At 42.5% G+C, this 14,346-nt stretch overlaps 1 protein-coding gene across 1 annotated transcript in view; it reads left to right on the forward strand.

The window, feature by feature from the left end:
- SEMA5A (semaphorin 5A) overlaps window positions 1-14,346 on the forward strand; it is a 539,522-nt gene that overhangs the window by 459,367 nt on the left and 65,809 nt on the right. The window contains 1 exon segment of the mRNA XM_021076851.1: window positions 930-1,073. Within this exon segment, the coding sequence (XP_020932510.1) occupies window positions 930-1,073 (144 nt within the window).

Raw genomic sequence — 14,346 nt, forward strand, 5'->3', positions numbered from 1 at the left:
TTCTCCCATTATCACGCTCCATCATATGTAACTAGACATAGTTCTCAGTGCTACACAGCAGGATCTCATTGTTAATCCATTCTAAAAGCAATAGTTTGCATCAGTTAACCCCAAGCTCCCAATCCATCCCACTCCCTCCCCCTCCCTGCACTTCTTTATACACTGTATCTTTGTCACATTGCGAGAAAACGCCAAGACTCTGAATTTAAAATATCCATTCTTCATTTCTAGTAAAGCTTGTTTTAATACTTTGAATATTATAGGGTTTTTTGGGGGGGTGGTTTGGCTGCACCCTAGGCGTATGGAAGTTCCTGGGCCAGGGATTGAATCTGAGCTGCAGCTGTGACCCAGCCACAGCTACATCAATGCCTGATCCTTAACCTGCTGTGCTACAGCAGGAAACTCCTTTGACGCTCTTTATGACTATGAAAGCTATCAAAGGAGTTGCTAATTTTCACTAATGTTAATAGATTTTTAAAGCAAGCTTTTAGATGATTATTTTGTTCAAATGTGCACTTTTCATAGATTTAACTGATATGGTAACGGTCCAATAAAATCAAACTCTAAAGGTTTCAAGGATTCATCCCTAGTTACTTTTCAATGCAATAACATTATTTTTCATGGACTTAACCTTGTGACAGCTAAACTTCCTGAATTGTTTCTAATAGAGCCAATTTTTAATTATTTACAGTGTACATACAGCTTGACTCTCAAAGTTTCTATTTGGATCCTAAAATCAGATACCTGGGCGGAGGGGGGGGGGGACCTTACAGTGACCAAGACCCCTCTAACAGTTCACTCATCCCCATGGCTCTTTGCTCCCTCTTCCTTTGCAGCTCACAAGCAGTGGTCCCTGCGGGAGAATGTGAATTTGGGGGTGGGTGCAAACAGAGGTGTGGCTCCAGTGACCCTGATGCTTCCTCTCCCAGGAATGGAGGCTGGACCCCCTGGACCTCGTGGTCTCCGTGCAGCACCACCTGCGGGATCGGCTTCCAGGTGCGCCAGAGGTCCTGCAGCAACCCCACGCCCCGGCACGGGGGCCGGGTGTGTGTGGGACAGAACCGCGAGGAAAGGTAGGCACCCTCTCTGCTCCTGCATCGCTATCCTCATGCTTACTGTCATTCCAGCGTGGTCGGTCTCCCGGCGGTTTTCGTTTTGGATCTTACTCAGCTTATAGTGGCATCCAGTTCTGTTGGGCTCAGTGGCCCTCCTCCTTGCCTGACATCCTTTCATTTTGACCAAAGCTTGAGGGTGACAGCATCACGGGGGCCATAGAGGAGCCTGCAGAGTACACTCAGAGGGGCCGTTCCCTGGGGATTGGAGACCCAGAAGCAGGGGCAGTGCTGGGCTGGGCTCCCTGGAGACTAGGCAGGCGGGTCTGCTAGGTAGTGCTTGTTCTTGTTAGAATTCAACTAGGCTGGTCTCAAATCTACAATTGCAAATAGGACCTGGGCTGATCCTGGGTTCAGATGGATCAGATGAGGTAAGTTTTCCATCACTAAGCAACTGGCGTATGAGTGAGAACATAGTATTTTTCTTATATTTATGACTACTAATGCCTACATGCTTATCTATTAACAGCTACCCTCTGGGAAGCTGCAGGACATCCCAGAGGGAGGGATCCTTTTCTATGTGTATTTTAAGCCTTCAGCGTGTCATGGGGGTATTTTATTTCAGTCTCACGTTTGACAGTTTGTTGCCTTTTATAGACCCAGACATTCGATTTGGGCCTCATAAAATCTGCAGTTGTAATACTTGACTCTTTCTTGCATATTTAAAGTACATTCCTGTTTATGGCTATTGAGAGAAAGTCCATTTAGGTGAATTTCACATCACTTTCAAGATTCTTATTCTCCATACTCACATACATTTACCCTATTGATGCACAAGCAAAGTGGCTTTTAATGCCTTTTAAATAAAATGTAACAAGGCTTGTATCCAGTGAAATGGGTCCAGTTGGAGCCTAATAAGAGTACTGTATGCAGTTATTTGCTACGTGATTAATCCTTATGTAGACAAAACCAACAGGCTTAGTGTATAGATCATTCTCTACTAGACATTTATTACAACCTGAAATTAAATGTAGAGAATCATGCTTTTCTTTCTTCACTGTGTTCCTAAATTACCAGTAAAGATTCCCTTCTTTTGACTCTGAGGAGAACGAAGGGTGATTTTTACCAGGCAGGGTTGGTCGATTTTGAAGCAGTCCCCAGTGACAGTCTTATGCAAGCCTGTCATTTCCCATCTGACACCAGCTGATAAGTGGGAAAGTCGATTATGGGAAAGTTGTCTCCCTGCTATTTCCCAGCGTTGTAAGATTTTAAATGGGTTATAAATTTTAAAATGCTATACATTGTCGCAGAATGGAACCCATTCAAGCAAAGTCACTTTCATCAGTGCAAAGCCACCCCGGGATCACGACACCTCCACAAACCTCACCCCTGTTATCACCTTTGCCGGGCTGAGCACACAGGAAGAAAGAAGCTGTGTGGTTAACACGGATGTACGTGCTGTATCCATTTCCCAGTGTTCATAAACCTTCCTTCTTGGGAAAAAAAATCAGGACGGCTAATGTGTTTGCGGAACTTCCGTTTGAAATGTTCTGATTTTACAGAACAAACACGCATTTGAGCTGGATGAATATTTGCTTGATGAGGAAGAGTTTGGACTTGAGTCATAGCTGTGTGGATGGTAAGGACAGGGGCTGTGATCCAGGCAAAGTTCCCCCTGTGAACAGCCTTTCTTGGGGGCAATCAAGACGTTCCTGAAAATTGGGGAAAACAAACACATGACAGCTCTTTCTCGGTCTTCACAAGCAAGAGAGTCTTAGATTTCTTTGCCCTGTTATGTGGGAAAGCTCTCCATCTAAGTAATATAAAGAAATACCACAGTGATTCTAACAAAAGGGATATTCGAGAATGAAACTCAAGATTGAAGGAGTCCCTGGTCTCCATGGGGAGGGACCAAAGACCAAGGACTGGACATACGTGAGCATTAATAAAATCTCATCATGCTTATTTTTTTTAATTCATTTTTATTTTTATTTTTTTTCCCGCTGTACAGCATGGGGACCAAGTTACTCTTACATGTATACATTTTTTTTCCCACCCTTTGGTCTGTTGCAATATAAGTATCCAGACATAGTTCTTGATGCTCCTCAGCAGGATCTCCATGTAAATCTATTCCAAGTTGCATCCGATAACCCCAAGCTCCCAATCCCTCCCACTCCCTCCCTCTCCCGTCGGCAGCCACAAGTCTGTTCTCCAAGTCCATGATTTTCTTTTCTGTGGAAAGGTCTATTTGTGCTGTATATTAGATACCAGATATGAGTGATATCATATGGTATTTGTCTTTGTCTTTCTGACTCATTCCACTCAGAATGAGAGTCTCTAGTTCCATCCATGTTGCTGCAAATGGCATTATGTCATTCTTTTTTATGGCCGAGTAGTATTCCATTGTGTATATATACCACCTCTTCCGAATCCAATCATCCGTTGATGGCCATTTGGGTTGTTTCCATGTCTTGGCTATTTTGAATAGTGCTGCAGTGAACATGCAGGTGCATGTGTCTCTTTTAAGTAGAGTTTTGTCCGGATATATGCCCTAGAGTGGGATTGCGGGGTCATATGGAAGTTCTATGTATAGGTTTCTAAGGTGTCTCCAAACTGTTCTCCATAGTGGCTGTACCAGTTGATATTCCCACCAGCAGTGCAGGAGGGTTCCCTTTTCTCCATAGCCCCTCCAGCACTTGTTATTTGTGGACTTATGAATGATGGCCATTCTGACTGGTGTGAGGTGGTATCTCATGGTAGTTTTGATTTGCATTTCTCTTATAATCAGTGATGCTGAGCATTTTTTCATGTGCTTGTTGCCCAGCTGTATATCTTCCTTGGAAAACAGTCTATTCAGGTCTTTTGCCCATTTTTCCATTGGTCGATTGGCTTTTTTGCTGTTGAGTTGTATAAGTTGCTTATATATTCTAGAGATTAAGCCCTTGTCCATTGCATCGTTTGAAACTATTTTCTCCCATTCTGTAAGTTGACTTTTTGTTTTCTTTTTGGTTTCCTTTGCTGTGCAAAAGCTTTTCAGTTTGATTAGTTTCCATTGGCTTATTTTTGCTCTTATTTCTGTTGCTTTGGGAGACTAACCTGAGAAAATATTCATGAGGTTGATGTCAGAGAGTGTTTTGCCTATGTTCTCTTCTAGGAGTTTGATGGTGTCTTGTCTTATGTTTAAGTCTTTCAGCCATTTGGAGTTTATTTTTGTGCATGGTGTGAGGGTGTGTTCTAATTTCATTGCTTTGCATCCTCATGCTTATTTACACACCATCAATCCTAAAGAACCCCTGAGTGGTCACAAATGGATACAGGGACCCTTCCCCAAAATATCCCTCAGTTCATTAACTAGGATTATAGTTAGTGACTTTTCCTTTGGGACAAAATCTCTCATATGCGAAACATTCAAGGAGAGCTTTATTACAACAGAAATCTCAGAAATGTTCACCTCATTTTTTGTCTCAATAATGGATAAAGACAATACTAACGTATTTTCTAGATGCGCTTTAAAAAGCATGGGCTCTTTGTTTTTCTGTTCTACAGTTTCTTGGAAAATGATTTTCTTGTGTAGTAGAAACTGAGTAGAAGCACCGATTCCCAAAGAGATTGATACAATGGATCTCTATGTAAATACCAACAAAATGCAAATACTATTGTCCTTATTTATTTTATCCTGCTGTGCAACAATAGCTCCACAAACTTAATGGCTTAAAACAGCACACATTCATCACCTCACAGATTCAGGGGACCAGGAGTTCCTAAAAGACTCACCTGGGTTCTCGGCTCAGCCAGAATCATGGTCACATCTGAGGCTCAACGGGGGAAGGATTTACTTGCAAGATCCCATGATTTTTTTTTTTTTCAATCAGTATTCAGTTCCTTTTAGGCTGTCACACAGACGACCTCAGTGTCTCACCAGTCATCAGCCTGAGACTGGGCTCAGTTTCATGCCAAATTAGCCTTCCCAACATGGTGACATGCTTCTTCAAATCCAGCAAGAAAGAGAGTCTCCTTGTAAGAGGGATGTCACTTTCCTATGTTATGTCATTGCAAAGGTGACCTACCAGCACCTTGCCACATTCTCTTGGTAAAAAGTAAGTCACAGACCTGGTCCTAGATCATGAGAGGGCATCACACAGGATGTGAATACAGGAGGCAGAGCTGCGGAGTTTATCTGCCGCAGTTGACTGTCTGTCCCTGCCACGCTTGTCCCTGCCACACGCAAAATGCACTTCCTCCACTCCCAAGTGCCCCAGAAGTGGTATGCCATTCCCTCATTGCCCCACATCAGAACCTTATCATTTAAATCAGACCCAGATGTGAATGAGTCTCCCTGGGTGCAGTTTATCTTAGTCTGTCCATCTTTGACCTGAGAGACAAGCTCTCTGCCACCAACACACCCAGCGTACACACAGTGGGGCAGGTGAAGGGTAAGAGCTATATAGATGGTTCTGTTTGAAAAGGGGGAAAATGGGAAGTACAGTGGAACCGCTGCTCTATAGAAATTCTGAAATCTCTTCTGACAAGTGTTTGGAGTTGCTTGCTTAAACGTAAAGGCTTGGGCATAATCCTTGAAGTTTAAAACTTCTTGGCTATGCCTTCTGGCCTCTCTCTTCCGCTTCCTGAGCCTTCCTTCCTTTCCCATGAAGGTAGCGTCTGCTTGCAGGTGGGCCATTGTGTCAACCTGCTTCCTGCCAGTAGGATGTTGGGTTTCCAAGAGCCTCATTTCATTTATACGTTCTCTGTCCATTTTAGTCTATGCTGGTAGTGTTTTTGCTGAAATAAACTCGATCCGTCTTCTGTGAATTTCCTTGGGGGTTATTCCTCTAAACAAATCTGTCCCCGCAGATCTTTTTGAAATAACCCTGCTCTACCTGGGGATCTGCTGAGATGGCTGAGGGACAGCCCCCTCCAGCCCACTTGTGATGGAGAGCATCTGCCATTCTCACACTTGACCTTTGGGAAGGACTCTTTGTGTGACTGACAACCACCCTGATCTTTTGATCTTTTCAAGGTTTTCGCCAAAGGTTGTACAGTCACAGCCTCGGCGTTTTGCTCTATGTCAGCCTTTCCTGACAGTGCGCAAAAGCTCCTTCTTCATTTTAGCATCTTTTGCCATCAGTAGAGGCTAAGAATTTCCAAAACCATCCTGTTTCCTTCGGTTTAATTTTGCTTCCCTCATTTTTTTTCCTCTCACATTTTGCTATGAGCAGCAAGAAGAAAAGAGGCATAACCTTCAACATACTGCTTGGAAATTTCCTTAGCTATATATCTCATGTCACGATGTGTTCTGCTTTCCCTATAACTGCAGAGCCAATTTTGGAAGCTTTCTTCCTTGAATAAAGACATTACTTCTTCCAGCTTCTATTAATATGATCCTATTTCCTTTTAATTTTTTTAAAATCTGTGTATCATATATATATAATGTTTTATATATGTAACATGAAATATGCTATATAACCATTTTTAAGCATTTAGTTCAGTGGCATCAATTATAGTTGCAGTATTGTGCAAACATAACACTATTTCCAAATCTTTTGCATCATCCCAAACAGACACGCTAACCATTAAGCAATAACTCCCTATTATTTCCTCCCTGCAGCTTCTGGCAACCTCAGATCTGTAATTTTGCCTATTTAGGAAATGTAAGATAATTAGAAGCAATTGTACAATATTTGCCATCTTGTATCTCGCTTACTTCACTTCGCATATTGTTTTCATTTTATAGCATGTATGAGAACATCACTTCTTTTTAGGGCTGAGTAATATTCTTCTGCATGGCTGTACCATATCGTCATGATCCATTCACCTATCAGTAGATGTTTGCGTTATTTCCACCTTTTGGTTATTGAGAATAATGCTGTAGTGAACACTGGCATTCAAGTATCTGTTCAAGTCCTTGTTGCGGTTCTTTTGTGTATATATGAAGGAGTATATACATGCATACGTGTGTGTGTATTGTGTGTACATATGTGTGTGTGATTGCATATATGTATATATATGTGGTTGCTTGGTCATATGTTAATTCTATGCTTAGATTTCAGAGCAACTGCCAATTTGTTTTCTACAGCAGCTTCACCATCTACAAAGCTACCAGCAAGGTACAAGGGTTCTGATTTCACGACATCCTTGCCAACAAGTTTTATTTTCCATTCTTTGATTATAGCCTTTCTAGCAAGTATAAAAAGGTGTCTCATGGTTTTGATTGACATTTCCCTAAGGACAAATGATGTTGAGCATCTTCCCATGGGTTTCTTTGGCCATCTGTACGTCTTTTTTGAAAATATCTAGGTCTTTGCCCGTTTTCTAATTGGGTTGGCTTTGTTGTTGAGTTGTGTTCTTTATTCTGTCTCCTTCTAAACCCTGGCTGGCAGCATCCTCAAAGTTTACATTTATTTATACCAACAGTCTATTCAAGGTGATTTAGGTTTTCTATACCATGCTCCACAAAAATTCTACTTGCTTCTCCTTATTCTCTGGTCCTCAAGCCTCTTTTGTATGTTTAGGTATTTCTTATAGTAGCACCACATGTTTAGGTGCCAAGATCTGACAACTATTTTAGTGTCATTCATAATAATATTACTTCAAACTTAGCTGCCGAAAGCACCACCTGCTTCCTGGCTCACAGTTCCTGTGGGTTCACAGTCTGGACATAGCTTACCTGGGTCCTTTGCTTCAGGATGTCACAAGACTGCACCAAAGACCAAGGTCATGTTTGTCAGAGGCTGCCCTCAATTCCTTGACACCTTCCTCAGAGCCAGCACAGCAAAGAGTTACTGGAAAGAAGGATATTTTGGTGGAACGTAACATAATCACGGAAGTGAGAGCCTGTCACCTTTGCCATAGTCTATTGGTTAGAAGCAAATCCCAGGTTGCACCCTCACTGAGTGGGAGGGGATTACAGAAGAAGTGAATTCCAGGAAGTGAGACTCATGGAGACCACGTTAGAGTCTTTCCACTGCATTATCAAATTTAAGAGACCCAGGAATGGATGGGGGTTTATTATACGATTTGTCTTCATCTTCAGAGGCAGACTTCCTAATCCCATGATGAGCCAAAGTGATGCTCTTTCCAAGTCATTATCACTACTCTTCCCTACTGGTTCCCTTAGCTTTCTCTTGGGGTACAAAATGATATCACGGAGGACTTAATACACATACAGTTTCTCTAGTGCCATAAAAGATTCCATCATTCCAGTGTGGTCCAGCAAAGGAACCATCACGTGGAGCAAACCAGTGAGAAATCACTAGAACCAAACCAGGATCAGCTTGGTTCTGCCTAGCAGGTTGCAGTGACAAACTAGCATGGGCTGATCCGAACTGAACACAGTTTGTAGCATGAAGAAATAGGACAAGGAACACAATACGGTGTTGAGAATCTAGTTTATGCAGCATTATGAAAGGCAGTTTTCTTCACAGAGACTAGGTTTGTGGAAAAAAAGGGGTAGTTTATGGAGAAGCATTGCTGGGTTCTTAATTCACTTTTAAATGCACATGGAGAATGAGCAGTCATTGGCAAAATTAAAATCTTAATTTTTTTGTTATTATTATTTTTTAATAGTTATTTCCCCAATACAATTTTTTTTCTACTGTACAGCATGATGACCCAGTTACACATACATGTATATGTTCTTTTTTCTCACATTATCACGCTCCATCCTAAGTGACTAGACATAGTTCCCAGTGCTACACAGCAGGATCTCATTGCTAATCCATTCCAAAAGCAATAGTTTGCATCTATTAACCCCAAGCTCCCCAACCACTCCACTCCCTCCCCCTCCCCCTTGGCAACCACAAGTCTATTCTCCAAGTCCATGATTTTCTTTTCTGTGGAAAGGTTCATTTGTGCCTTATGTTAGATTCCAGATGTAAGCGATATCATATGGTATTTGTCTTTCTCTTTCTGACTTCACTCAGTATAAGAGTCTCTAGTTCCATCCATGTTGCTGCAAATGGCATTATTTCGTTCTTTTTTATGGCTGAGTAGTATTCCATTGTGTATTTTTAATGCGTCCTGAAATGTGCCTGTGACTTTCAGTGCTTTAAGATACTAGAGGTCCAGGAGAGCCCATAAAATTTCAAAAATATTTAGTTTGTAATTTGCTGAAAGTCAGTTGTCTGTAAAGGACTAGAGAGTGAAGAACCCATGCCTTATCTACAGTGTAGATTTTATTAAAATCCATAAGTTAATAAAAATCCTTGCACAAGCAAAGTCACCAAGATTAATTCACTTTAGATGCCCGCTGTTGTTTGTGCCCAAGAAAGACATTGGAGGCCCAGTCAGGAGTTTACCAAGAGGTACGTTTCTCAGTGGCAGCAGTTCTTTGGCTGAAACCATAAGCGGGTCAGAGAGGCAGTTCTCCCTTGAAATTGCAGAGAATCTAGAGTTCAGAGCTTGTAAGAGCTTAGCCTCTGAGCAGACCCCTCCCAGGGTGAATTTGCGAGTGAAACCCAGACATCAAGGGACAGGCTAACCTGCACTTTCTTTTTTGTTTGTTTGTTTTTTTGTTTTTAGGGCCACACCCACGGCATATGGAGGTTCCCAGACTAGGGGTCAAACCAGAGCCACTCCAGAGCTCATGGCACCTCAGGATCCCTAACCCACTGAGTGAGGCCAGGGATCAAACCCACATCCTCATGAATCCTAGTTGGGTTTGTTAACCGCTGTGCCACGATGGGAACTCCTAACCTGGCAATTTCTATTTCCCTTTGACGTCCCTTGCGGAGGGTGACATAGTCACATATCCTGGTGTGTCCTTTGTCACAAGGCTACTATAGAAACAGGAGGGAAGGCACATGGTGGGCAACTCGAAAGTGCAGCCAAACTGCATCATTAAAACTGTTTGAAAGTTCTGTGCTGCATGCAGTTACCAGGTTCTGCTGCAGGAGACTCTCAGCTGTAATAATATACTGAGCACGTTCGAGGTGGCCTGCGGTAGGCAAAGATGAGAAAGGATTGTGGCTTACGATTTATTTTGCTGCGGGGAAGTGGTGGCTTAGCAGCAGTGCTTTTTATTAAAAATCAAGGGTTTTATGGGCACTTTTAGTAAAATTTTCCTTTGCCCTCTCCATCCTTGTGGATGGTGTGTTCCTGTCTTTGAAAGCTGAAGTTAGTGTCAGGGATCAAGGATGTTCAGTCCCTTGAAATGTTGGTAGAATCGTCTTAGAAATAGGAGGTTGGAGTTCCCATCGTGGCTCAGTGGTTAGCAAATCCGACTAGGAACCATGAGGTTGCGGGTTCGATCCCTGGCCTTGCTCAGTGGGTTAAGGATCCAGCATTGCCGTGAGCTGTGGTGTAAGTTGACGAGGCTCCGATCCCATGTTGCTGTGGCTGCAGTGTAGGCCGGTGGCTACAACTTCGATTCAGCCCCTAGCCTGGGAACCTCCATATGCCACGGGAGCGGCCCCAGAAATGGCAAAAAGACAAAAAGAAAAAAAAAAAAGAAAAAGAAAAGAAATAGGAGGTGGTCTTCTGGCCACAGTGAGAGAAGCTACATGTGGACTTTTTTTCAATTTTTTAATTTTTAATTTGTATTTTTTAATGAAACCTTCATATATTTATTTATACATGCATATGCATGAATATGTATTTCATATTTTTTTCTTTCTGTCACACCCTCAGTTAATCTTTCCTGATTTGGTCCCTCGAAGTTGTTTAGAAACCGGTTTCATATATCATGATGTGATATATCATATATTTGAGTTGTATTTTGACACATTAGTTTGCTCTGTTTTTTTTTTATTTTGTATTAAAGTGTAGTTGACTTACAATGTTGTGCCAATTTCTGCAGCACAGCAAAGTGACCCAGTCATACATATAGATGCATTCCTTTTCCTGTATTATCTTCCCTCCTGGTCTATCCCAAGAGATTGGCTATAGTTCCCTGTGCTGTACAGTAGGACCTCATTGCTTAATCCATTCTGAAGGTAATGGTTCGATCTGCTGACCCAAAACTTCTGGTCCTTCCCACTTCCCCTTCCCCCTTGGCAATCAGAAGCCTCTTCTCCGTGTCTGTATGTTTCTGTTCTGTAGATAGGTTCATTTGTGCCATAGTTTAGAATCCACATATAAGTGATATCATATGGTATTTGTTTTTCTCTTTCTGACTTACTTCACTTAATATAAGAATCTCTAGTTGCCTCTATGTTGCCACGAATGGCTTATTGCATGCACATGGCTATTTTGAATGAAATGCTGAGAGTTCTGATGTTCTGCATTTTCTGGACTTACTCCTTCCAAGCTCGTTCTCGTTCTCGAAACAAATGGTGGTTTCCTCTTGGAACACCCCCTGCACCAGCACACGTGCTGATAGTCATGGAGGAGTCAGGGCATCTTACCTCCTATAACTCTACACGCTTGCACGGGATTCCTAGGGTCAAATGTTTTTCATCTGTTATGTCCTCAATTTTCTTTTGGCTCTTCTATCCACTCTCTTAATTAGAAGCTTTCTTCCCCTTCTTTCCAACGTGTAAGAATGTGGAGAGTCTGGAGCTCTAAGACTCGGAGCCCTGCAAGACTATGTGTCTTGGAGTTCTTGATGTTGTGCAGCAGAAACAAATCCAACTGGGAACCATGAGGTTGCGGGTTTGATCCCTGGCCTTGCTCAGTGGATTAAGGATCCGGCATTGCTGTAAGCTGTGGTGTAGGTCGCAGACGCAGCTCGGATCTGGTGTTGCTGTGGCTCTGGCATAGTCTGGCAGCAACAGCTCTGATTCGACTCCTAGCCTGGGAACCTCCATATGCTGTGGGCGCAGCTCTAAAAAGATAAAAAACAAAAACAAACAAACAAAAAGACTATGTGTCTTAAAAATTGAACCCATGAAGAAGAGAGATAAGTACTGCGTTTCACTGGCTACTCTTTCGTGTGACAATTGAGAGACTAGGTTGTTTTCCTGATTGGTTTTTGGACTCTGGAGGGTCCTTCTGCTGTGAAATCTTAACCCTCTCTCCCTGGAAAAAATATGCCTCCCACTTTCCTTTGAGGAGCCAACTTAGGACTCTCTTATTTATTCATTTTTCTGTACGTCCACACAGCTGCCAGCTTATTCCCACTTCACCAGACTCCACATTTAACCCTTCTTATTCACCTGCCCCCACCGTGGATTGCCTCTTCCTTTAATGGTTGCAGACGCAGACTCGCAAGCTGGCAGGTGCTCCATCGGCCCCTCCTGCTGTGTCCTCACCAGCCTGCAGTGGCTCAGACCCCACACTCAGGCACAGTGAGCTCCTCCCACCCCCTGAGCTCCATCCCCAGCAGGATGAAACACCAGCTCTTGAAGCCCCGTGCTTGCTGCAGCTCCGACGGTGCTCTTTTGTCTCTGGAGCTTTGTGGGATTTCCTTGGTTCCCTGTAAATACAGTTCAAGTTCTTCCACTCTCTTTGTATGAAGAACGTTCATTCCACCCCTGTCACCTTTTCCTGTTTGCTCCTCCTCAATCACCTTTTTCCTTCACTCTTCTCACTCTTTCTACCTTCCGTTCTTTTCCAGAATACCCACTGCTGCTCAGGACTCTTCATCCAGTTGACTCCCTTCAATGTGGATGTTTCGTGTTTTCTGTGCCTGTACCTGTTTCTGAAGCCATCACATCCTCCATCAAATGTCCCCTCTTTGATCTGAAAACAGTTTAATCATATCAGCATTTGACGTTGGGAAACTCCGCTCCTCAAATTACCTTTCCTACTTTCTGGAAATTACCTACTGACTAAATCTACTTTTTGCTCATTGAGATGGTGTTTTCCGACGATGGAAAGTAGTATGGAGGTTCCTTAAAAAACTAGAAATGGAGTTACCAGATGATCTAGCATTCCTACTCTTGGGCACATATTTGGATAACACTACAGGTCAAAAAGATGCATGCACCATAGGTTTACAGCAGTACTGTTTTCAGTAGCCTAGACATGGAAGCAACCCAAGAGCCCTCCCACAGAGGAGTGGATAAAGAAGATTGGTGTGTACATATATATTATATATATATAAACACATATACAGATGTGGTATATATATACTATATATAAACACACATATACAGATGTGGTATATATATTATATATATAAACACACACATATACAGATGTGTATATATATATTATATATGTATATGTATAATATATAAACACACACAGTGGAGTTAGCCATAAAAAGAATGAAATTTGCCATTTGCAGCCACGCAACACTAGAGATTATCAGGCTGGGGACGTCGGTCAGAAAATGAAAGACAAATCCCGTAAGATATCACTTATCCAAGGACTCTAATGTATGACTCGAGCTTATTTACAAAGTAGAGACTCACAGACATAGCAACCAAACTTGTGTTGAGCAAAGGGGAAAAGGAGAGGGGGGCTACGTTAGGAGTTTGGGATTAACGTATTCACACCGCTGCATATAAAATAGATACACAACAAGGGCCTGCTCTATAGCACCGGGCATTGTATCCACTGTACAGCACAAGGAACATATCCAGTCTTTTGGGATAGACCAAGATAGAAGAAAATATGAGAAGAGGAATGTGTGTATATACGTGTGACGGGGTCACTGTGCCATACAGCAGAAAAGGACACAATAGTGCAAATCAACTATATGCTAATAAAAAATAAAACACAACAGCAAAAAATATCTTGTAATAAACTATAATGGAAATATACATATATACATATATACATGTTTGTGTATAACTGATTCACTTTGCTGTATACCTGACACTAATACAACACTGTAAATTGACTGTACGTCATTTTCAGAAAAGATAGTGTGTTCTGTCCAGCACAACCCGCTTGTGTCTATTTCTCTGTATTCGTCTCAGGTTTACACTCTGTGGCAGGGACGCACTCCCGACAACGCCTTTCATAGTGCCATGCAGGAATGAGTGTTTATTCATAGGAAGACTTGTAAAAGGTGACTGACTCAGCCTGGCAGGCGGGGACCTCTGTGTTTTGTGTCTGATGGCAGATGGCCTGGGATGAAGGAAAGAGACAGAAAAACTTACATTCTGGGGTTCTCTAGAAGCTAAACTCGCGCTTAATACTGAATTTATTTATTTGTTTATTTTTCTTTGTAGGACCGCACCAGGGGCATATGGAAGTTCCCAGACTAGGAGTGGAATCGGGACTGCAGCTGCCGTCCTGCAGCAACGCGGGATCCAAGCCACATCTGTGACCTACACCGAAGCTTACAACAATGCCAGACCCTAAACACACTGAGCGAGGCCAGGGATCGAACCTGCCTCCTCGTGGATACTCGTTGGACTCATTTCTGCTGAGCCACAGCAGGAACTCCAATACTGAATTTCAGTGG

Source organism: Sus scrofa, chromosome 16 (assembly GCF_000003025.6).
Source record: "Sus scrofa isolate TJ Tabasco breed Duroc chromosome 16, Sscrofa11.1, whole genome shotgun sequence".
Taxonomy (NCBI): domain Eukaryota; kingdom Metazoa; phylum Chordata; class Mammalia; order Artiodactyla; family Suidae; genus Sus; species Sus scrofa.